Genomic DNA, 22,574 nt, shown 5'->3' with positions numbered 1-22,574 from the left:
GAAGTTGTTGTTCTGGACACCGCCGGACTTCTTGGGGCAGTCGGCGATGAAGTGGTTCAAATCACCGCAGTGGTAGCACCCGGGGTTCTTCTTCCTCTGCCTGTTGTGGTAGACACGCTGGAACTTGTTGATGAGGAGGCACAAGTCGTCGTCACCCAGCGTCTCTAGCTGCTCATCTGTAACAGAAGGCAAAGAGGCAAGAGAAAAGCCAAGAGCAGAGTTAGCGTTAGAGCTCGATCCACCAGGGCCAATCACAAGAGCGATGCTCTTGGAAGGAGGGGCACCATTTAGCTTGGCTCGTGTCTAGTTATCCACCTCCGTGGCCTTGAGCTTGCTGAAAAGCTCATTCACAGTCAGAGTCTCATAGCCTGCAGACTCGATGATCATGTTCACCTTGAGATCCCACACAGAGCGGCCAAGTGCGTAGAGCAACTTGAGGGCCTTCTCATGCTCTGTGTACTCAAGGACATCAGCAGATCTGTTCGCATTGATTTTGTTCACAATCGATTGAAACCGACTGAACATGTCGCCAATGCTCTCACCCGGCCCCTGTGCGAAGTTCTCATATTCACGCCGGTGAGTCTCGAACAGTCTAGCCTTCATCTGAGGTGTGCCCTCGTGGTAGTTCTCAAGACACGTCCAGACTTTGTGGGCTTCCTGAAAACCCTGGACGCGTGAGAACTCCGCACAAGAAACGCCAGCGAAAAAGGCATTGATAGCCTTAGCGTTAGCCTCGTGCTCGGACACTTGAAGAGGAGAGGTCCGAACGGCAAGCACCTCGTACGCCTGGTTCTTGGTAATATCCCAGACCCCGGCTCCCATGCTTTGCAAGAAGGCACGCATACGAACCTTCCAATAAGCATAGTCCTCGCCGGAAAACACTGGGATCTTACCAAGACTCGCTATGGTCGCAAAGTGGTTTTCGAACCGGTTAAGGTACTGAAAACCTCAACCAAGCTCTGATACCAATTGAGAGACCGAAAGGGGCGACCAAAGGGGGGGTGAATGGAAGCCAATAAAAATTTCTTGCAAAAGAAAGCTCCGGCTAAGTCCCAAGGCACACACCCAACCCAAGAGACCTAAGCACAACATGGAGTAGCTATGGAGGAGCTACACAAACACACGAAAGCGCTAGGAACAAACGAGAGCAACTGCGGAAGAAAACTCGAAGAGATGGAGCAAAACAGGCATGGTATATGTCACCGGTTGAACCGACGTAGATAAACTCGTAGGCGTAGGTTAGACCGGTGAGACAGAGCCGGCAGCAAAAGAAATGCACGCACCGGTTGATCCGACGCAGAGGTTTGAACAGCATCGGTTCAACCGTTGTGCATACACAGGATGATCCGACAAAATCAACCTCTGGCGTCGGTGCAGTTGTCCAGAGGGGCAACAAAACCGAGATTTCAACGCACCGGTTAAACCGACGAAATCAAAGGCTTTGCATCAGTGCAATTGACCAGAGAGGCTCCATATCAAAATGTTCTGATCACCGGATGAACTGATGTCTACCAAAGTCTATACGCCGGTCAAATGATCAAAAACAGCACGCTGGAAACATGCACCGGTTGAACCGATGCTCATGGAGAGCTAGAACACCGGTGCAACAAGTGAGCAACAGAAAACCGTAACGCAGGAAAAACCCACTCACCGGTTGAACCGATGCCAATGAGCACAAGCGTCGGTTTAACCGGTGCTCGGAAGAACTCTGTCCAGAAATGTTTTTCAGCCCGCGCTCTTCCAAGAACTCGATGATCGAGTGGCCAAATCAAGTCCAAATCTCACCAAATTTTGCTTGCATGATCACAAGGGACTTGTGAACAGGTCCACGGAAGGAATCGACGAATCACTCCATGGTTTGGGAGAAATAGATGAAATTCTAAGCAAGATTGGGGTTTTCTCAAGAACGCCAAAACTTAAATTCGAAGGAGCTCGTGAATCCGAGGGTTTTAGGGCTGAAAGAGCATCTAGGCCCTAGTGGGTTTTGGAGCATTGATTGACAACACGATTAAAGGACTAACTTGTTTGCATGAGATTATGAATAGGTATTTAATTATGAAATGTGTATTAAAAGAGATAGCTCAAGTATTGCAAGCAAGCGTGTTTATCCCATTGGTATAATGTGTATGTGACAAGCAAAACAAGAAAAGGAAAATAGAGCAAAGTATTCATGATTAATATAAAGGCTCTAATATTTGCGAAGGCTTGTTTCGATCTATGATGGGATTCAAAGTGACAAGTAAAGATTTTGTGAATGAGATGTGATATGCTTATGCATAGTCTCAAATATAGAAGATCTTGTCACATGTGATAAATGGATGTTAACTTAAGATGCAAGCAAGCAAGGCCAAAGAGAATGAGACATGAGTTGATACATATATGATGTCTCAAATTGGAAGGCTTGCATATAAGATTGAATTGAGAATTCAAATTGACAATAAATATTTCATGCATGGCACAAATCAATATGAGTTCAAGATGGACGGCTAAGATAAAGGTAGAGGACCGAGAGGCGTGTTTCAAGAGGCTACGCAAGCGATGGCTTGGGGGGAGCAAAGAAACCGATACGGGTCAAAGACCGGAGATCCTAGAGTCATGGAAAGCTCTATGTTGAAGAGTGTCATTATTCAAGAAAAGAAGGTGACTTGTGAATCAAGGTGGATTTCATTCCTATGCAATTCAAAGTTTCAAAGTCACTAGCTCAAAGCGGGTATGCTCAAAAGAAAGAAGATGTTGATGCCCTCACGGTATTGATCGAAGAAAAGTCGGCATGATCATATTATGAAGAAGCTCAAGTAATCGTGGAAATTGTATATTTCATTTGTGCACTTGAGTATAGGTATGCCGTACTATCAAGAGGGATGCAACATCAGTAGGTTTAGACAATACCAAAAGTGCTCAAATCAGTCCCTAGAGAGTTTAGCCTAAGGAGTGAGAGCTAACTGCATAAAACAGAGAGGTACCGGTCTGACCGGTCCAAGGGACCGGTCTGACCGGTCTGAGCAGGGTGAGCCTCCAACAGCTAGTTTTCAAAATAGACCGGTCTGACCGGTCTATGGGACCGGTCTGACCAGTCTAACACTGACAGGGCAATGGCTAGTTTTTTGAGAAGGGGTATTTATACCCCATGACTTCACCCATTCGTGGGTGCTGATGCTAGAACATTTCAGAACATATTGAGAGCCTTGTGAGCACTTGGAGAGTCCTCCCCAACCTCTCTTTGTGAGAGTTGATTGATTCAAGGTGAATCTTTGAGTTGGGTTGAGTGAATCCATTCCTTGAGAGCCATTTGAGCAAGAGAGAAACATCCCGAGCTTTGAGCACTTGAGGTTGCGTCGGCCAACTCGATTGAAGCATTTGTTACTCTTGGAGCACCGGCTCCTAGACGGCTAGGCGTCGCCGGCTAGCTCCCAAGGTTGTGGTGAGCAGCGGCAAGTTTGTTGCGGCTTCGATCGTGTGCAAAAAGGGCACATGGTCATATAGTGGAGAAGAGGAGATAGCTTGACCTTGGGGTCACTACGAGCTTCCTCAATGGAGAGTAGGATTCACACGTGGGTGCACGGGGTGAATCCGAACTTCGGTCCAACAAATCACTGTGTCTTCATTGCATCATCTCTATTTCGGTTTGATTTACTTACCTTGCATTTAGAGTTTTGAGTTTGAATTGTGCTTCCGCTCTACTTGTGTGTAGAAACTTGTTTATATTGTTAGAAATACTCTGCAAGACACATATCCCAAGTTTCTTATAGGTTCAAGCTCGAGAGGGGACTTGTTCCTGCTGACTGGGCTGTCTGCCTGCATAGACTGGTCTGACCGGTCTGGTAGACCGGTCTGACCGGTCCAGGCAGTCCCAGCAGGGATTAAACGCCAAATTTTGAAGAAATGCCTATTCACCCCCCTCTAGGCTACTACATCACGTGATCAAGATCCTTTCAAGGGCTAGACAAGATGGATTAGGAACACCCCAAGGAGTCACAAAATTGTCAAGAAGCAACCCGTCATCTTGAGTTCGAGAATCAAGAAAGGAAAATCGAATTTCAATCAAACCAAAGCACAAATCGTATGAGATTGAAATGAATTCAAAACCCCAGAGGGCACAAGGAGGATTGGGCCTCCTTTCCCGATCAATCTCAGTACAAGAACTCAAAAATCCATCCGTAACATCCTTGGCCTAGAGAGAAGAGGGACGAACAGAGAGGAGAAACAGGGAGGAGCCGGCGCTAGGAGAGATGGTGGTGGCGATCTGTTTCTGTCTAGCTGGCGCCCAAGGAAAGAGGAGAGGGTGAGGGGTATTTAAGGTGCCCACGCAGGGGTCCAAAATACCCTCGACTCAAACTAGACACTAAAATGCTCGTAGGGGCAAAATCGGAAATATGTACACGACGGCGGAGTTTCTTTCTTCGACTCGAAGTCTTCTCCGCGATGCCGCCATGTCGATGAAGATCCGGTTCGTGGTTTTGGGGGGTCCGCGAAACCCGGGTAGGTGGCCGGTTTTGAGAAAACCGCCAAAACTCCACGCACGAGAAGATTCCCGCCTCCACGCCGTGGCCCTAGACGTCGTTCCCGCCTCGGCCTCCTGACGGCCCTAGACGCCGCCCGACGCCCGTCACCTCCTCGGCCGTAGCGAGGCCCTAGACGCCGTCGACGCCCGTCGCCTCCGTCAGTCCCGAGACCGACGCCCGTGCCTCCACGACTTGGCGTCTTCAACCGACGTCCGCCTCCTTGGTTTTGTGGCGCAAACCAAGAAACACGCCTTCCGTCGCCGCTTGCGCCCTCGATCTAGGAGTGGACGCCACAACTGCCGCCCGGCACGAGCTCCGGTCCCGGCTGCCCTTCACCGCCGTCCACCGCACGGTCCATCGGCCACAGCACCTCCACGGCAGCTCTCCGTCGACACTTGGCGCCCGTGTACCTGCAATCCAAAGACCAAGCGAACGATCACACCGCACGGTTGACAATTCACTCATCACAAGCAAGATAGAGTACTCAACATTCCTCATCTTTATATACTTTTATGGGATCTTCGCAAAAAACAACTGAACATATTTTTATTGGATGATGCTTTGTGCTTATTACACTTTTCTGAAGTCTTAGCATCCTGTGTTTTTTTAGCCCATTAGCAGTTAGTATAGCAACTGTACTACACTATCTCCTTATCAGAATGTTTATCCTTTCATGAGAATAACACCAGCATGGAATCTTTTCTTGATACAGAGACCTGTCTTCTCGTCCCTTTCCGCGAGTGGAACAAAGTTGTCCACATTGTCCCGTGCTGATGCACAAAGTTGTGTCGCTTGGTCAGATAAATGGCCGCCACCAAATTTCAGTCTCCCTGGATTTCCGGGAACTCGTTGCGGAGCAGACGTCTGCCGAGTTCCGTGCCAAAAGACCTCTTTAGGGCAAACTAAATTGTGCTGAAATGATCCATGATAAACCACTACCCTTTACAGCACATTTTCAAACTGCAAAGGCTAAAGCTGTATTGGCCTTTCTTTCTTTTTTGATAAAAGGATCAGGCCATAGCAAAGTGGAGCCTGAAAGGCTTGCGCTTGATTTGCCTAGAAATGGGAGCAAATAAACACGTGCTTTGATCAAAGGTGCCCTGATCATCAGGTCATGTGTAAGCTGCACCATCAGCATCAGGAGTGCCCTTGCTCAACAATTCAGTCCATTCAGCTTTGATCTTCTTCTCTTCGGCCAGAACAATGGCCACTGCTCCATGCTTATCCGTTGACGTGGTTCCTGCTCTGATCCTGTGTACCTCGTCACTGTCAGCACTCCATTTCCTTCACTTGCTCTGCTTCAATTCCTTCCGATCCGGATCTCTGCAGCAATGTTTCTCCCGTCTTCTTGCTCGCTCCTCTCTCGCCAGGGAATGTCAGTGAAGTGCAGACTGCAGAGGAGAGCAGAGGGCGCGGAGTTCAGACGCGTCGCGTGCGGATAGGCAAGGCAAGGCAACGCAAGAGACCGGATACCATTCCCCCCCGGCCACCGCCATTCCATTCTTGGCAATCACTCCCTACCTCGACTCCCGCCGAGAGAGCCCGGCCGGGCAAGCAAACGGCCACCCACCCCTCGCCGCCGGCGTGCGCGCGGGGGAGAAGTACTAAACTAACCGCTCGTGGGGGCGCGCCCCATGGCCGCGCCGCCGTGCCCCGCGCCCCACGCAACGTGCCCCGCACGCCGCCAGCCGCCTGCTCCTCTAATGCCCGCCCCCCGCGCTGCCACCACGCCTTCCTCCTCCTCCTCCAACTCCTCCCCCTCCCCCGCTGCTCGCCAAGCTCCTCGCCGTGCCGCTGGGAGACGGCGGCGGTGATGGCGCCGCGGTGGAAGTCCGGCGACGGGCGCCGGCGGCTGCTCCTGCTCCTCTGCTGCAGCCTTCTCGCCTTCCCCTGCCACTGCCAAGTCACCAACGTCTCCCACCGCTCAGACCAAGGTTCGCTGATCGACCGATCGATCGAGTCTTCTGATGCAGATGAACAAATGATTGGTGTTCTTGAGTTTATCAATCAGTCTATCTATGAACACTGACTGACGCATGATTTTACATGCCCATCCTATGTATATATGTGCAGGCATCCACTCGTTCGTGGGCACGTACGGCATCAACTACGGGCGCATCGCCGACAACCTGCCGGCGCCGGAGGACGTGGTGCGGCTGCTGAAGCTGGCCCGGATCCGGAACGTGAAGATCTACGACGCGGAACACAAGGTGCTGGACGCGTTCCGGGGCAGCGGGCTCAACCTGGTGGTGGCCATCCCCAACGAGTTCCTCAAGGACATGGCCGCCAACCCGAGCAAGGCCATGGACTGGCTGAACGAGAACGTGCAGCCCTACTACCCGGCCACGCGCATCGTCGGCATCACCGTCGGGAACGAGGTGCTGGGCGGCGGCGACGCGGGGCTCGCCGAGGCGCTCGTCGGCGCCGTCGCCAACGTGCACGACGCGCTCCGGATGCTCCGCCTCGACCGCCGGATCGAGCTCTCCACGCCGCACTCGGAGGGCGTCTTTGCCAACTCGTACCCGCCCTCCGCCTGCGTCTTCCGCGACGACCTCATGGTGTACCTCCGCCCGCTGCTCGACTTCTTCTCCAAGACCGGCGCGCCCTTCTACGTCAACGCCTACCCGTTCCTCGCCTACATGAGCGACCCGTCGCACATCGACATCAACTACGCGCTCTTCAAGCCCAACGCCGGCATCGTCGACCCCAAGACCGGCCTGCACTACGACAACATGTTCGAGGCGCAGCTCGACGCCGCCTACTTCGCGCTCGAGGCCGCCGGGTACCCGGGCATGGAGGTGCGCGTGGCGGAGACCGGCTGGGCGTCCGCCGGCGACGCCACCGAGGCCGGCGCCGGCCTGGCGAACGCCATCACCTACAACCGCAACCTCCGGAAGCGCCTCTTCCTGCGCAAGGGGACGCCCTACAGGCCCGGCCGGGTGGCCAAGGCCTACATCTTCGCGCTCTTCAACGAGAACCTCAAGCCCGGGCCCACCACCGAGCGCCACTACGGCCTCTTCAAGCCCGACGGCAGCGTCTCCATCAACATCGGCCTCAAGGGGCTCGTGCCATCCTCCGCGCCGCCGCCGCCATCGTCTCCCATGGCCTTGTTCAAGGTATGCATACATGATGCTTTAATTTGCTTGGTTGGGTGTGTGCGCGTGCATCTGTGCTACACCATCTAATCCTTGAATTTTTAAGGATCAGATGGCGTAGCACGCGTCTCAATGCAATATCAATGGTGCAGGCGTGGTATCTATGTGCACATAATTGCACAAAATCGTACCGAGTCTTTTTTTCCCACTTGTCATTGCTCGAACTAATTATTACTTGTGTATAATTTCTTATTATTTGTGACTTTGATTTTGCAGGCACGGGGGTGGATTGTACGGTACTCGGCTGCGCTTCTTCCATGTACATTGATTTTTCTAGCATTAGCAACATGACCACAGATTAGCACGCATGGCTGCAAACTGTATAGTGTGTTAGGACCATGCTTCTTGAACTGGATGCTCATGGCGCTCATCAAGAGCTAGCTGCTGCTCCAGGCTTGAGGCTGGGGACAAGTGCATGCGGTTTATTAACACCGATTCTTTCGATGGAACTTCATAGAAAAATTGAGGTGTCGAATTTCAACAGTTGATTCGGATCACAGTTACGTTCAGAATTTTAGTTTTACTTGCATGACCACCAGATGCAGTTCTCATTTCTGTACAAAGTAATCAAGCCTCATGGTTCATAGTTCAGCCTGATCTCCTTAAATCTGAAACTTCAACTTTACCTCTTCTAGTCGGCATTTCATTTTCACCCTGTTTCACCTCAAGAATCTAGTAAGGTTATTTCATATCCTTGTAATAATTCACTGCTTACTTTCCCCAAATTTGAACAATCTGGCCTAAAAATCCAGATGACGACTCCTATTGGAGAATTACTGCCACTTGGATCTTTAAATCATTCGTTATGCTTTTCTCACTTTACCAAATAATTTCTGGAGGCAATAATTCAGCAGGTAATTGTCATGGACGCACATGACTTGGAATTTAGAGCCTTTCCTTCCCCAGTAAGTATCTGTGGAATCACTGTACTGTATAAGCACATGGCACTCAAGGCATCTGACCTGTTTGGCCACAAGCCTGCCAATGCATGCAACCTCTGAAGTAGCACATACTGATGTGCTCAAGTTAAGGATCACTTGCACAGCATGGAAAATCCGGTAATCTTCTGCTGCTTCCAACAAGTGTTTCCAAGCTTGATGCTGCCTTGCAAACAAGAGGGTTTTGTGATGCTGTGCTTATCATAATAATTCACTGGATTGATTAAAAAAATTACTGCAAGGTGATTCATTGGAAAGTTTCAGCCCTGGGACGAGAACTGCTCAAGCATATTCCTGTGGCTCCCCAGCCATTGCTTTTTGTAAAGCCAAGAGTTCCTTCGGGACAGCAAGGCCCATTTTGACACACTAGACTTTGCGCATATATGCGGACCTACATGTGGGCAGCAGCAGCTGCAGAAACAAATTATCGGCGACATTTTCGGGAAGTGGGACGGGAAATTTTCGCACCGATCGATACCATTTTCCGTATGATAATATCGTTTCCGACTATATCCGTTTTTAGAAAAATATAAAAGTTATCATTTACAATTAATTTTATAGTTATTTTTCACCATCTTTTATTTTATTAATTTTATAAATACGGGAAAATTCCAACCTAACCGTTTCTGTTTTCTGTATTGTAATACTGATTCCGACCATTTTCGATCGTTTTCATCGCTACCCTCATGGTTGAGCCTGACTTTTAGATGAGTTGGTGAGTCAGTGAGTGAGTTTCTCTTTTCTTTCACTTTTTAAACCTTGCACAAAGTTTAGTATCCCCAAACTGAAAAAGAAGGCTGGAAAGCATCCTACGGTCTTTCTGGTCCTACAACCTTTATCATCATACAAAACGAGGAATTCCTGAGAATTGTCTCGTTTGATTTTTATCATAAGTCCCGTCACATCGCATGTTTAAATACTAATTAAAATTATTAAACATATACTTATTACAAAATTAATTTCATAAGTCGTGACTTAATCACGAGACGAATCTATTAAACCTAATTAGTCCATAATTTGATTACTAATTGATACAATAATCATTCACTAATCGTGCATTAATTATACTTACTAGATTCGTCCAGAGCCCTAATTGTAATTTATGCAATTAGTTTTATATTAAGTTGCCATCCAATCATTTGAATTGACATCCAAATATTCGATGTGATAGCTACTTTAAAAGCCAACTTATCTGCTCATAAGTCATAACTAACCACAAGTTGCTGTCCAAAAACATAATGACTTAACGGTCGTTCCTCATGATAGCAGAGCACTGTAATTAATCTAAAATATAAAGGTAAGAAGGTCAACAATTACATTAGTAAGATGTAAGAAGGTAAGGTTAAAAAAATTAAAGTGAATTGCGCATCCGGGGAATCGAACCCCGGTCAGTACCGTGGGAGGGTACTATGATACCACTACACCAGATGCGCTCTGATGGCACTGAATTACACTGATACTAAATAAGTACAGCAGGGCCGTGGTCAAGCGCGAAACTCGTCGTGCCGCGGCGTTCCTCTGCGGCGGGATGGTCGCCTTTGTGGCGCTGGACCACACGGTCCCCGCCGCAACTCTGCGAACACGCATAGTGACCAAACCGTGCGATCTCGTCAAGGTTACATGGTACTCATCAAGCTTCGGTAAATTCACAGATATCTACACGCACAGTGACCAAATCACTGCCCCTGCTTTTTGATAGGTCGGGCAAGCCTACTCCCCACCCCTCAACTCATTCTCACAAACAATGTTATACAGTCGCCTAGTCGAACCTAGTCGCCATGGCACCGATAAGGCGACTAGTCGTCGATCAGGTCGATTAGTCGACCCTAGTCGGTCCTAGTCGTCGCTATAGTCGTCCTATATATTCCACGACATGTATGTACATATATATGTACTTATATACTATATAGCAAGCAGGAACACCACAATGATAGTCAGTTTGGTGACACTTACTTGTGAGATTTGATGTTTGAACTGTCCAGAACTCCATATTCTTGTCCCACACAGTACAGGCTAATGGCTAATGGTGCAAGTTATATAGTTAACCTAACCATAATGGCTAATGGCGCAAGTTATATAGTTAACCTAACCCTAATAGCTAATGGCGCAAGTTATATAGTTAACCTAACCCTAATGGCTAATGGGCCTAATTGAGCCCAGTACAGGCGGCGGGCTGGTCTGCTGGACATCTTTTGGTTTTGGCCTGATCGTCCAAGTAGCTAGTCGCACGACTAATCGCGATTAGGCGACGATTAGTCGGACGATCAGACATCTAATCGACAAAAGCTAGTCGTTTCACTTATCGAAGCCAGCGGAGCGATAAGGTCAACTAATCGCGACTAATCGCGATTAGTCGAACGACTGTATAACATGGCTCACAAACCATTTTGTTGAAACCGCGAAGAGGTTTTAACGAAGAAAATGCAAAGAGTAAGTCATCATTCACTGTTTTACGAAACACTTCTTGAAAAACCGACGCATATGCAAAAGTGCGCAGAAGGCACTTCCATGGATTTCCTCCCATATACCATCTTGCGGTTACACTAACAAAAAGGTGTGTTTATGGCTCCACGTCCATCCAATATACACCCACTTGTTTATCTCTCAGCCTCTCCAACTATAAACTCGGGCCTGCACCAATGGAGGCGCAAGGCTTTGCTACTATATTCCCCAGGCGACTGGGGACCGTCAACTGAAATGCGGGATGACCGACGATTGCCAGTTTCATCAGAGGACACCGGCGGCCCCGGCCACATGCTAATCCTTGTGGCCGTTGGTGGTGATCTCGTCCTGCTCGCCGATCTTCTGGAACTCGGCCTGGATGACCTCGACGATCTTGGCTTCGTTCAGATCGGGCTCGGGAATGCTGACGTGCAACGATCCCATCTTGATGAGCTCCCGGTGTGACGCTTGCTCCTTGATGTGGCCGTAAAGTTCTTTGTGGAAAGGATGGTCAAGGGAGAAGCAATTGTCAACGTCCGGTGAAGAGTGCTTCGATGATCCAGAGCCCTCCCGGCGGCAGAAATGGGGCAGTGATGAATAGTCCATGATCTACAAAAGTGAAGCATTGTGACTGCTTACCAAGGGGGAGAAAATGCTAAAAATGTTCTGTGGCGTTCCCTACAGATATTCTGTACTCATGATCACAAGGACGGGTATTATTGCACCCAGAAATGAAGGGTGTAAGTGACAAAAAAAAAATCCAACAGGAGGCAAGAGTAATTTTCCAGTGATTTACCTTTAGAAGTTCATCTCTCCCACAGCCACTCAAAACTTTAACCTTCTTCTTGGTCCTCTCCTGCAATAAGGGCTTCACAACCTAGCAGCATGCTCAAAATAACTGTCATCAGGTTTTGCTAAAGGCTCAATAGTAAAATTTTAGGTCTGAACATCAGTGGAAAACTAATAGTACCTTCCAACAAGCAGAAAATATGTATGGAACATTAACTACATAATAGGTCTCTGTCTTTTCAGGGTAATTCAGATCATCAACTGTCGATATGGAAGTCAACATCTGAAACATATTAAAACTATATTAACAAAATAACATACCACAACTGAAACCCAGAAGTAACACAAGTAATGAGCATGGTGTGCAGTGTTTTTAACAAAAAAAAGTATGGAATAAGTGGAAAATTACTTCCTAGATTTAGTGTAACGTTTTGCTTTGAATGGTATACAAAACTGAGTTGGAAGTTCAAGAAAAGTTGTTCTTCATGAACACAAGATGTTAAGATAAAGCTAAGTTGAATATTCTATCTAATTACTAGTAGTGTAAGAATATGCTTAATCTAGTCAAGTTATTATTGTATATGTTAGCGAGTAGAGTTTATGGGCTGTGGGACCCTCTTGGGCCTGGCCTGCCTAGTGCATGGCGCATAGGCCTGGTTGTGCGGCTAGGTAGATTAGGGTTGTGCCACCGTTGATTAGGCAAGGCTCCTGTGATTGGGTGTTTTTATAAACCCTAGGACCCTTGCCTATATATGTAACCTGTGCATTGCACCCCTAATCAATCAATCCAATCGGTTCCAGCCATATTGCTTTCATGGTATCACGAGTCCGGGCTTCCTTCCTGGTTCGGCTTCCGCTGCCCTAAGCGCGCTGGCTCCTCGCCGTGCGGCGCTCTGCGCGCCGGCCTCCCGCCGCGCCACGCCCACCAAACTGCGCGCGCACGCTCCGCTGCGCCGCGCAAGCCCCATGGCTGATTCCTCCCAACCTCCCACGATCCCATCTAGCGCAGCCGCCGATGGTACCCTCCCTGATGGCGATGATGTGCACCGCGCGGAGAAGGAACGGCAGTGCGCCGCCGCCGACCGCCTCAAGGCGCGCGCTGATGCGCGCGCCAACGCCCTCGCCCGAGCCAAGGCTGCTGAAGCCGAGGCCGCCGCCGCCCTCCAGCGTGCGGCCGACGAACGCGCTGTTGCAGACACCCCGCCCTCCGACGACGACGAGCCCGACGCCGCCAAGGACCACGACGACGGCAAGGCCCCTGCGCTCGACCCCAACGTCCAGCAGGCTATGTTCATGCACGAGGCCGCCACCATCATGAATCTTCATGCGCAAGCCGTCGCCGTCCAGAACATCCGCGGCCTCATCCCCGTCGTTCTCGACCTCGCCACCAGCAACTACGGTCGCTGGCGCGACCAATTCCTCCTCGTCGTCGGCAAGTTCGCCTTGGATCATCACGTTCTACATGATACTCCCGCGTGCATCTTCCCGGACTGGACACGCATGGACTGCGTTGTCAAGTCTTGGATCTACGGCACCATCTCCTCCGACTTCGCCGACACTGCGATGGAGCGCAACACCACCGCCCGCGCCGCCTGGCTTGTCCTCAGACTCAGTCTCTCGGCAACCGGGAGACGCGGCTCCTTTACCTCGACGTGCAATTCCGACAGTTCGTGCAGGGCGATCTGTCCATCGCCGATTACTGCCGGGAGTTCCAGAAGATGGCGGCCAGGCTCCGCGATCTTGGCGAGGTCGTTCCGGATCGCACGCTTGTCCTCAATGTGCTCCGCAGCCTAAACGAGCGCTACTCCGCCATCGTCCTCCATCTGCGTCGCGCTCGTCCGTTCCCTACCTACGACGAGGCCGTTGCTGATCTCCTCATGGAGGAACTGCACTCCGCCAACCGCTCGTCCTCCTCTACGGCCCTCGTCGCGACCACTGGCGGCTCCTCCGCCCCCTGCACCCCGCCCCTCCTCCAACTCCGGGGGCGGCTCTGTGGCTGGGGGCTCTCCCAAGCAGAAGAACCGCCGCGGGAAGCGCGGCGTCCCGCGGCGGCTGCAGGCTGGCGTCGCAGGCCCCCTCTAGCGGTGCAACCTCCGGCACCAACAGCGGCGCCACTTCCTCCGCCAAGAGCACCAGCGCTGGGCCACCACCGGGCTCCTGGCCCAGCTTCTACAACCCATGGACCGGGACCATCAGCATGTGTCCCGGCCCACGGCCGCCGCTCGCCCCGCTCCCAGTGCCGCGGCCCGGCCCACAGTAGGCGCTCCTGGCCAACCAGGCTGGGCCTTCTCCGCAGGCCGCCACGCCGCAGCCGCCTACACAGACGTGACCCGTTGCGCCCGGCCTGCAGTGGCCTGCCGGGTCCGGCGCCTCTCTCTGGTCGATGCCGACCGGAGCACCGCAGTGGACTGCCGGCGCACCAGGTCATCTGCAGCAGTGGAACTCCCCGACGCCGGCCTCCTACAACCCTCTGCATGGCTCTCCGTCTTGGGATCAGCAGTCACTGGCTTCCACGTTCAGCACCATGACACTGAACCAACCGCAACAAAATGAGTGGTATTTTGATTCAGGTGCCTCCTCTCATATGACCTCTGATTCTAATACTCTCAGTTACTCCTTCCCAACGCGGCATCCTATTCCGTCCAATATTATTGTTGGTAATGGCTCTCTTCTACCAATTACAGCCACTGGCGCCGCCCACCTTCATGGGCCTTTTCACCTTAATAATGTTCTTGTTTCTCCTAAACTCATCAAGAATCTTATTTCGGTTCGCCAATTTACCACTGACAATAATTGTTCTGTTGAATTTGATTCTGCTGGTTGTTCTGTGAAGGATCTGTCGCGGAACGTGATCATCAGGTGCAATAGCTCCGGGCCGCTGTATCCACTCCAGCTTCCAGCCGCCCACTCCTTGGTTGCCGCCTCCGCTACTTCCGACTTGTGGCATCGCCGTCTCGGTCATCCTGGCCATGAGGCGCTCTCTAAACTAGCTTCCATTATTCCGGGCTGTAATAAAACTGCTAGTTCTATTTGTCATGCGTGTCAGTTAGGGCGTCATGTTCGTCTTCCCTTTTATGCATCATCCTCTCGTGCTAGTCACAACTTCGAGACACTGTGACCTGTGGACATCTCCAGTTCTTAGTGTCTATGGTTATAAGTACTATATGGTCATTCTTGATGATTGCTCTCATTACTTATGGACGTTTCCCTTGCGCCTCAAATCTGACACGTTCACCACTCTGACAAATTTCTTTGCCTATGTGAAGACCCAGTACGACGCAGTCATCAAGGCAGTCCAGTGCGACAATGGCCGCGAGTTTGACAACTCCAGCGCCCGCACGTTCTTCCTCACCAACGGCGTCCATCTTCGCATGTCCTGCCCATACACCTCCGCCCAGAACAGTAAAGCCGAGCGTATCATTCGTTCCACAAACAATGTTATTCGCCCTATGCTGTTTCAGGCAAGCATGTCTCCCTCTTACTGGGCGGAGGCGCTCCACACTGCCACCACCATCCTGAACATTCTCCAAACCAAGACGCTCAACTTCTCCACCTCGCACGCTGCCCTCTATGGCGCGGCTCCTTCCTATGAGCATCTCCGCGTCTTTGGTTGCGCTTGTTACCCCAACCTTTCCGCCACTGCTAGCCATAAACTCGCACCACGTTCCACGTTATGCATCTTTCTTGGCTACTCCTCACACCACAAGGGGTACCGTTGTCTTGATATGGCCAGCAACAGGATGATCATCTCGCGTCACATTATTTTCGACGAGGCGGTGTTTCCTCTTGCTGGTCACCCATCCCCTCCATTTGTGGCGGACTTCACCTTTTTGGAGGATCCTACTGACATGGTGCCGGCTCCTATGGGACCGATCACCGCCTCTCTTGCAGGACCCCCTGGCGCTCCCCCAGGTGATACGCCACCACCAGCACCTGAGTCTGCGCCCAGCTCGGACGCTGGCGCGGCCACTTGCGGCCCCCGGACTCCTGCAGCTTCCTCCTCGGCCGCGCCACGCGCGGCCACAACTTCACCAGCCTCCGCGCCACGCGTGGCCCAGTCGCCGCCGTCTCCCGCGCAGCCACGCGCGGCCGAGGCGCCTTCATTCCCCGCGCAGCCACGTCGTCATCGACTCCTGCACAGTCTCGCGAGGCTGTGGCGCCCGTCCACCGCCCCCTCAGCGACTTTGTGCACGTCTACACGCGCCGCGTCGCCCCGGCTCGCCCTGCTACTCCGAGTCTGCCTCCCCTTCCACGTGGTGCTGTTCCGGTTGCTCCGATCGCCAACCAGCACCACATGACGACTCGGGGCAAGGCGGGATTACGGTTCCTGTCCTCCTACACGGCTGTGCCTCTCTCTCCAGTTCCGCGGACCTATCGCAGCGCGCTCGCCGACCCCAATTGGCGGGCTGCGATGGAAGAGGAGCATGCCGCCCTGCTGAAGAACAACACTTGGGACTTGGTGCCGCGGCCTCATCGTGGGAATGTTATCTCTGGGAAGTGGATCTTCAAGCATAAGTTTCATGCAGATGGCACTCTTGAGCGCTACAAGGCTCGTTGGGTTCTTCGCAGCTTCACACAGCGACCCGGTGTTGATTTTGCTGAGACTTTCAGCCCAGTCGTCAAGCCAGCCACTGTTCGCACAGTCTTGTCACTTGCTTTGTCTCGCAGTTGGCCTGTTCATCAGCTCGATGTAAAGAACGCCTTCCTCCACGGGACACTTTCAGAGACTGTTTATGCTGCTCAGCCTGCTGGTTTTGAGGATTCAGTTCATCCGGATTTTGTCTACCGCCTCAACCGCTCTCTGTATGGCTTGAAGCAGGCACCTCGCGCATGGTACAGCAGGTTTGCTACCTACCTGTTGTCTCTTGGGTTCGTGGAAGCTAAGTCTGACACTTCGTTGTTTGTGTACCACCAGGGCAACGAGACTGTATATCTGCTGCTCTACGTGGATGACATTGTGCTCACCGCTTCGTCCTCAGATTTGCTTCAGTGCACTATTGCAGCCTTGCAGCGAGAGTTCTCTATGAAGGATCTTGGTGAGCTTCATCACTTCCTCGGGATGCACGTTCAGCGCCGTGATGGTTGCCTATTTCTTTCTCAGCGACAGTACATGTTGGATATTCTCGCTCGTGCTGGTATGACAGACTGCAAACTCTGCTCCACTCCAGTTGACACCAATCCAAAGCTGTCTATGGACACTGACGCCCCTGTGGCTGACGCCTCGGATTTCCGGAGTCTGGCTGGTGTTCTTCAGTATCTGACATTCACTCATCCAGATATCACCTATGCAGTTCAGCAGATCTGTCTTCATATGCATGATCCTCGGGAACCTCACTTGGCTGCTCTCAAGCGCATCCTACGGTACATTCGCGGCACATTGCATTTGGGTCTTCTTCTGCGCCCCTCCTCGTCGGCTGATCTGGTGGTTTATTCTGATGCTGATTGGGCTGGCTGTCCCGACACTCGCAAATCCACCTCGGGTTATGCAGTGTTCCTCGGGGACAATCTCATCTCTTGGTCTTCGAAGCGTCAGAACACTGTCTCCAGATCCAGTGCTGAAGCTGAGTATCGCGCCATTGCCAACGCAGTGGCTGAGGCAACATGGCTGCGCTAGCTTCTTCTCGAGCTTCATACTCCGCTTTCCCGCATGACGTTGGTCTACTGCGACAACATCAGTACGGTCTCTATGTCCTCCAATCCTGTTCAGCATCAGCGGACCAAGCACATCGAGATTGATCTTCACTTTGTGCGCGAGCGGGTTGCTCTTGGTGATGTTCGTGTTCTTCACATTCCGACGTCTTCACAGTACGCCGACACCTTCACCAAAGGTCTTCCTACTTCGGTCTTCACGGAGTTCAGATCCAGCCTGAACGTCCATGAGTGCAACGATCAGACTGCGGGGGCGTGTTAGCGAGTAGAGTTTATGGGCTGTGGGACCCTCTTGGGCCTGGCCTGCCTAGTGCATGGCGCATAGGCCTGGTTGTGCGGCTAGGTAGATTAGGGTTGTGCCACCGTTGATTAGGCAAGGCTCCAGTGATTGGGTGTTTCTATAAACCCTAGGACCCTTGCCTATATATGTAACCTGTGCATTGCAACCCTAATCAATCAATCCAATCGGTTCCAGCCATATTGCTTTCAGTATAGTGTATACATCCATATATGTATATACAATAACCAGTCATTAGCATTTGATCTAGTATATATGCTTAATCTAGTATATATGCTTAATCTAGTCAAGTTGTTACTCAGTAGCATTTGATCTCATGAAAAGGTAAAATTTGGGTTGATAGTCACAAAGCGAACCTTTATTTGGCTCAGTGCTGATAGCTTCAAACCAGTCATATCCAGAACTTTTATACAGCTGGTAACAGGGCGCCCAAACTGTTGGGACAACCTAGGCTAAATGTGGTATAAATAAACGTTAGCAAAGAATTTATGTCAACATAAGCAATCTATTAAACTCAGAGCATTTGTGTTTGGATACTCACCAAAAGTATACGATCACGGTACTCATTAATTTGGATATGAGATTGCACGTAGTAGTGGACCTGAGATAAAATACATCTACTTTAGACAAGAAAACACAATTCAGTAGAAGGAAGCACAGGACCGCAGATAAAATCAAGTTAGTTGGATAAGCTTCATTATTCAGGTAACCAATTGATTATGATACTATGTTTGAAGGTTGCATCAAACTCTGAAATATATATGTTTCCGCAGACAGTAAAAGGAACCAGTTCCATGATTTTGGTTCGAGCCTAATCATAAATAGCAAGCATCTGGTAATTACTGAAGCTTTGTCATATGTGCTATGTCCAACACCAATGGCAAAAACCGGGAGACCCTGCCAATGAGAGAAACAAAGACTTACTGAAACAATGATAGAAAGAATTGGGGTCGCAGGCTTGCTATATTTTTAAAAACTTAGCCTCAAGGAGCACACATACTAGATCCTAGTATATAAATGGGAAACTAATGACTCTCCCATGTTTACCTAGTTTAAGAAAGGCAAACTAAAAAGTAAGAAAACATAAGATCCTACAGATCAAACTATTATCCTAGAGACCTTAATAATAAAAAACTGACAAGTCAACTATAGTTAGCACAGTTTGAGAAAACCATGTTGATTCTATACCATACTTTAAAACTACAGATCTTAAGCTGTGGCACTACCCGCCTTCCCTAGCTAGAGAAAGGTAGGCTATAGTGTTGCGGACAGTAGCACATCACACCATGGAAGTTTGACAATCAACATAAGTTAAAACTTCAACCTCTTCAGTGCTATCTTCATTCAGCATATATAACTTTCCTTGTGAACATTGAAGTGCTCTGTTTTTGACAAATTCCAACATGCAGCTAGATCAAATTAAGCACATGAATACAGTGACCTTAGGATACTAATAATAAAAAGGCATGTCCAAAATGGTATGTCTATCTGACACAATAACTGCTTCATAATCAATTCATACCGGTAAGAAACATCATGATCACAGCCAAATCAACGTTCAACTAATACATAGATTTTAGTTATTAGAAGAAAACAGCTGTACCTCCTTTGTGTATCCTGATAGGCCAACAAGTTGTGAATCACGTATTGATCTGTATAAATCTACTGGGACTATAGGTCTCTGCAGATGGACAACACAAACATTGATCAGCAAAAGTGAAGAATTTTGCTAAATAAAAATAGCGGAAATAGGCGTATTATCAAGAGTGATATGCTGTGCACTAACAAAAATAATTAAATAAAATGATTAAAATATTAGGGTAGAAATCAGAATTGTAGAACTACAAGGGAGTCTTCCGTAGCTTTCCGATTAACATATGTCACCAGTAACATCTGGTAGGATTATATTCTAGAGAGGGTGACTCACCTCCAGCACGCTATCAATTTCATTTTGAATCCTCCAATTCAAAGAATCTACAATCTATAGAAACAGCAATATTACTAGTCAATTTCAGTAATCAGTTCACCCACTGTTGAGAAACTTTGTATGAAAGCTTACCATTTTATGAGCCTTAGATACGTTCCACTCTCTAGCCCTTAGGAAACGCATCAATGTTTCTTTGGGATAACCCTGGTGCACATTCTGAAATCAACAAGAGATGGTTAGAGTCGTTTTCCAGAATCAGTCTACAAGTCACAGATTAAGTTGATGATCAATCATATTACAATTTACATCAAGTACCAACAGAGTGAAGGTAGCAATTCCTCTGTTTTGAAAAAAGAAATGTAATCATATCTACATAGTCAAGCGTACAAATACATAGCATGGATATGTGATGGCTGGCACAGACTAAAGAGCCAGAATACAAAACACTATGAACAAAGTTAGTCTCTGTAGGAGGTTTGTGATTCCTGCAATCACGACTTAGAAAAAAAAAGCATGTATCAGAAACAGAATGCTGACTCCATTCACCGAACATTCTCCTATGACAAATGCAAACTTATCAAGTATGTTCGCAACTGACAGAATTTAAAACGGGTGGACATGAACCAAATGATAATCAATGGTTTGTGAAATTAAATTAAAGTTTGCCGGGCTGGTTTGGTTCACAAAACATCACTTCTTGATTGTGATCTCCCAAGAACATAAAATCACAATAGACTCTTTTACAATCCTGAAATTTCTGCTTGGGAATATATCCTCCAGAATGGGATAGGTGGATTCAATTCTGCTTCACTAATGCCGCCCTCCCTGTGGCAAGAGAGAACTTTATGAAAGACCAAACAATTTCTTTGGTCAGCCTTCACTAGAAAAATAGAAGGAAAGAGTTTTACACCATTCCATGAGTTCTAGGTGTGGTTGTTACATGAAGATATAGCAGTTGAGTTCATTCTTGAGAGGGTTCATGAATGTACAGTCAGCTGGTTTCCGGTGGTTTCGGCCCAGCTTTCACCCCCTCATCAGGAAATGTAGGTTTCTAACACTCTGTTCGGCTGCAACCAGCTAACAGTATTTTTCTCACACACCAAACCAGCACCAGCCGCCAGCCATCCGGCAGTACTTTTCTCTCACAACAAATCAGCACCAACCACCAGCCACAGCCAGACGAACAGAGTGTAAAGATGAAATAAAATGAAAAGGCAGACATAAACAGTAAAATCAGCTAAAGCCCATCAAATTCAGTAGGACCTCGTCTTCAGTTCACCAAAAGACAATCACAGCCCTTGTTGGTTTCTGCAGGTTTCCTTTCTGTTGAAGTATAAGTGAATTGCGAAAACAATGAATGGAACTGACTTAGCACACGTATAGAACATTTAGAACATACCGGTAATGTAAACATAGTTGAGACTTTTTATGTATATGCACGTGTCTCAGACTCCAGGCTGCAAGTTTGGTTAACGTTAAACACCGAAAGGGTGCATCACGCCACAGGATACCAAAAGTTCCTAGATGGCAGTTAGTTGCGAACTTATACAAGTGCCACATCAAATGCCAATTCCCGAATACGTCCAAATCTACTTCGGACACTTCATGGACAAAAGATCAGCACAGTCTTGCAATTCAACTCATCATGGACCGGAAGCAAGATCCACGGGGATTCCAACTGATGTCAACCCAGGAAACTATAACGAACTTCATAGAGCATGCACAGCTCCAAACCGCTAACATACTAGGCAAGGTCAAGCAGACAAACACCACCAAACCTGACCACCCCATTGACAATGCAGCAAATTCACATGGCACATACTACTTGTTACAGATCACGCAACATTTCCAAGCAAGCACTTGTCTAGCAGTAATAGCAGCATCACCATATCTCTAGCGTGTACTATTAACCAAGAAAACACCAGAGATGAAGCGAATTGTCCCATTTTGACCCATGCCGATATAGCAATTCCATAGGAGTAACGATACACTAAGTAGCTCCGTCTCCCTCTCCAAATCAGATCAAATCTCGCCGAAATTAGGTAAGCAACGCTATGATCCGACTGCGAAGGCTGAATTCTACCAGAAACAAAACCAAGATCCATGCTTTCCCCGCGAAATGGCCATGCGGCACCCCAGATCCATACCTGAAACGATCTCTTCAGCGGCGCCTCCACTGCGAAAATCCGGACCAAGAAAAGACAAGTCAGAAAGACAGAAACGCCGCAAGAATCGCGAAGAAAGCCCGGGAAGCGGCGCGGAGCTTGGCTCCAGCAAGAAAGCACGCACCTTGCTCCATGAGGCTGCTGAGCTGCTTGACGGCGTCCTCGCAGTCAGCTCCCATTGCCACGGGCCGAGGCGATCCCGAGCTCCGATTCTGGCGGGCCCGGCGCGGAACCGGAGGCGCGAAGCGAGGTAGATTCAGTCGGCGGTCGGAGGGAGGCCCCCCGAGAGTCCAGAGGTGTATTTGTTCCCCCCGGTTGTGTGCTCCCGCGGGCGGCGCCTTTGCTTCCGTTTCAGACTCAGTGTGCCGTGTGCGTATGCTCGGTGCAGAAGGGGGAAGCGTGCGTCATGCCGTAACACGGATGCACTTTTTTCGCGTCTGCAAATGGAAAAGTATCCTTTCTTCTTCTAGAAAAATAAAAAATAGAGAGCACTCGGCACAGTGTCCTGGTACAAGGCTTGAAGGCATTTTTATTATATACTCGCTCCATTCCAAATTATAAGATATTTCAACAATTTTGGAGAGTAAAAATTTTTATGTTTGACTAAATTTATATAATAGAATAATGATATTTATTATATAAACTAAGTACAATTAGATTCTTTGTTAGTTATATTTTTATATTACATTAATTTGATATCATAGATTTT

At 49.1% G+C, this 22,574-nt stretch overlaps 2 protein-coding genes and 1 non-coding gene across 3 annotated transcripts; 1 reads left to right on the top strand and 2 right to left on the bottom strand.

The window, feature by feature from the left end:
* Positions 1-5,117: 5,117 nt before the first annotated feature.
* On the top strand, positions 5,118-8,291 carry LOC120680443 (glucan endo-1,3-beta-glucosidase 14-like). Its single transcript, XM_039961968.1, has 3 exons — positions 5,118-6,436; positions 6,576-7,618; positions 7,874-8,291. Exons 1-3 carry the CDS (start codon positions 6,316-6,318, stop codon positions 7,946-7,948), a joined length of 1,239 nt encoding a protein of 412 aa, XP_039817902.1. The 5' UTR covers positions 5,118-6,315; the 3' UTR covers positions 7,949-8,291.
* A 1,666-nt stretch (positions 8,292-9,957) lies between these two features.
* Positions 9,958-10,028, bottom strand: TRNAG-CCC. Its single transcript has one exon. It is a non-coding gene; the product is annotated as a tRNA-Gly (tRNA).
* A 1,031-nt stretch (positions 10,029-11,059) lies between these two features.
* Positions 11,060-22,227, bottom strand: LOC120680296 (SEC14-like protein 5). The gene is made up of 11 exons (XM_039961919.1): positions 21,990-22,227; positions 21,848-21,876; positions 19,833-19,916; positions 19,701-19,754; positions 19,377-19,454; positions 18,617-18,670; positions 18,315-18,374; positions 18,130-18,225; positions 12,008-12,109; positions 11,834-11,914; positions 11,060-11,646 (listed from the first exon to the last, which is right to left on the bottom strand). Exons 1-11 carry the CDS (start codon positions 22,042-22,044, stop codon positions 11,353-11,355), a joined length of 987 nt encoding a protein of 328 aa, XP_039817853.1. The 5' UTR covers positions 22,045-22,227; the 3' UTR covers positions 11,060-11,352.
* Positions 22,228-22,574: the final 347 nt, after the last annotated feature.

Source organism: Panicum virgatum, chromosome 1K, assembly GCF_016808335.1.
Source record: "Panicum virgatum strain AP13 chromosome 1K, P.virgatum_v5, whole genome shotgun sequence".
NCBI classification, from domain to species: domain Eukaryota; kingdom Viridiplantae; phylum Streptophyta; class Magnoliopsida; order Poales; family Poaceae; genus Panicum; species Panicum virgatum.
This window is presented reverse-complemented; position numbering and strand designations above follow the sequence as displayed.

Excerpts from the sequence above, each read along its gene's own strand:
- LOC120680296 (XM_039961919.1), bottom strand. The coding sequence starts at position 22,044 with ATGGGAGCTGACTGCGAGGACGCCGTCAAGCAGCTCAGCAGCCTCATG. Across the intron at positions 18,226-18,314 it reads ACCGTGATCGTATACTTTTG|CCTAGGTTGTCCCAACAGTT; the intron begins GTGAGTATCCAA and ends TACCACATTTAG. Across the intron at positions 11,915-12,007 it reads TATTTTCTGCTTGTTGGAAG|GTTGTGAAGCCCTTATTGCA; the intron begins GTACTATTAGTT and ends GCATGCTGCTAG.
- LOC120680443 (XM_039961968.1), top strand. The coding sequence starts at position 6,316 with ATGGCGCCGCGGTGGAAGTCCGGCGACGGGCGCCGGCGGCTGCTCCTG. Across the intron at positions 6,437-6,575 it reads CTCCCACCGCTCAGACCAAG|GCATCCACTCGTTCGTGGGC; the intron begins GTTCGCTGATCG and ends ATATATGTGCAG. Across the intron at positions 7,619-7,873 it reads CTCCCATGGCCTTGTTCAAG|GCACGGGGGTGGATTGTACG; the intron begins GTATGCATACAT and ends TTGATTTTGCAG.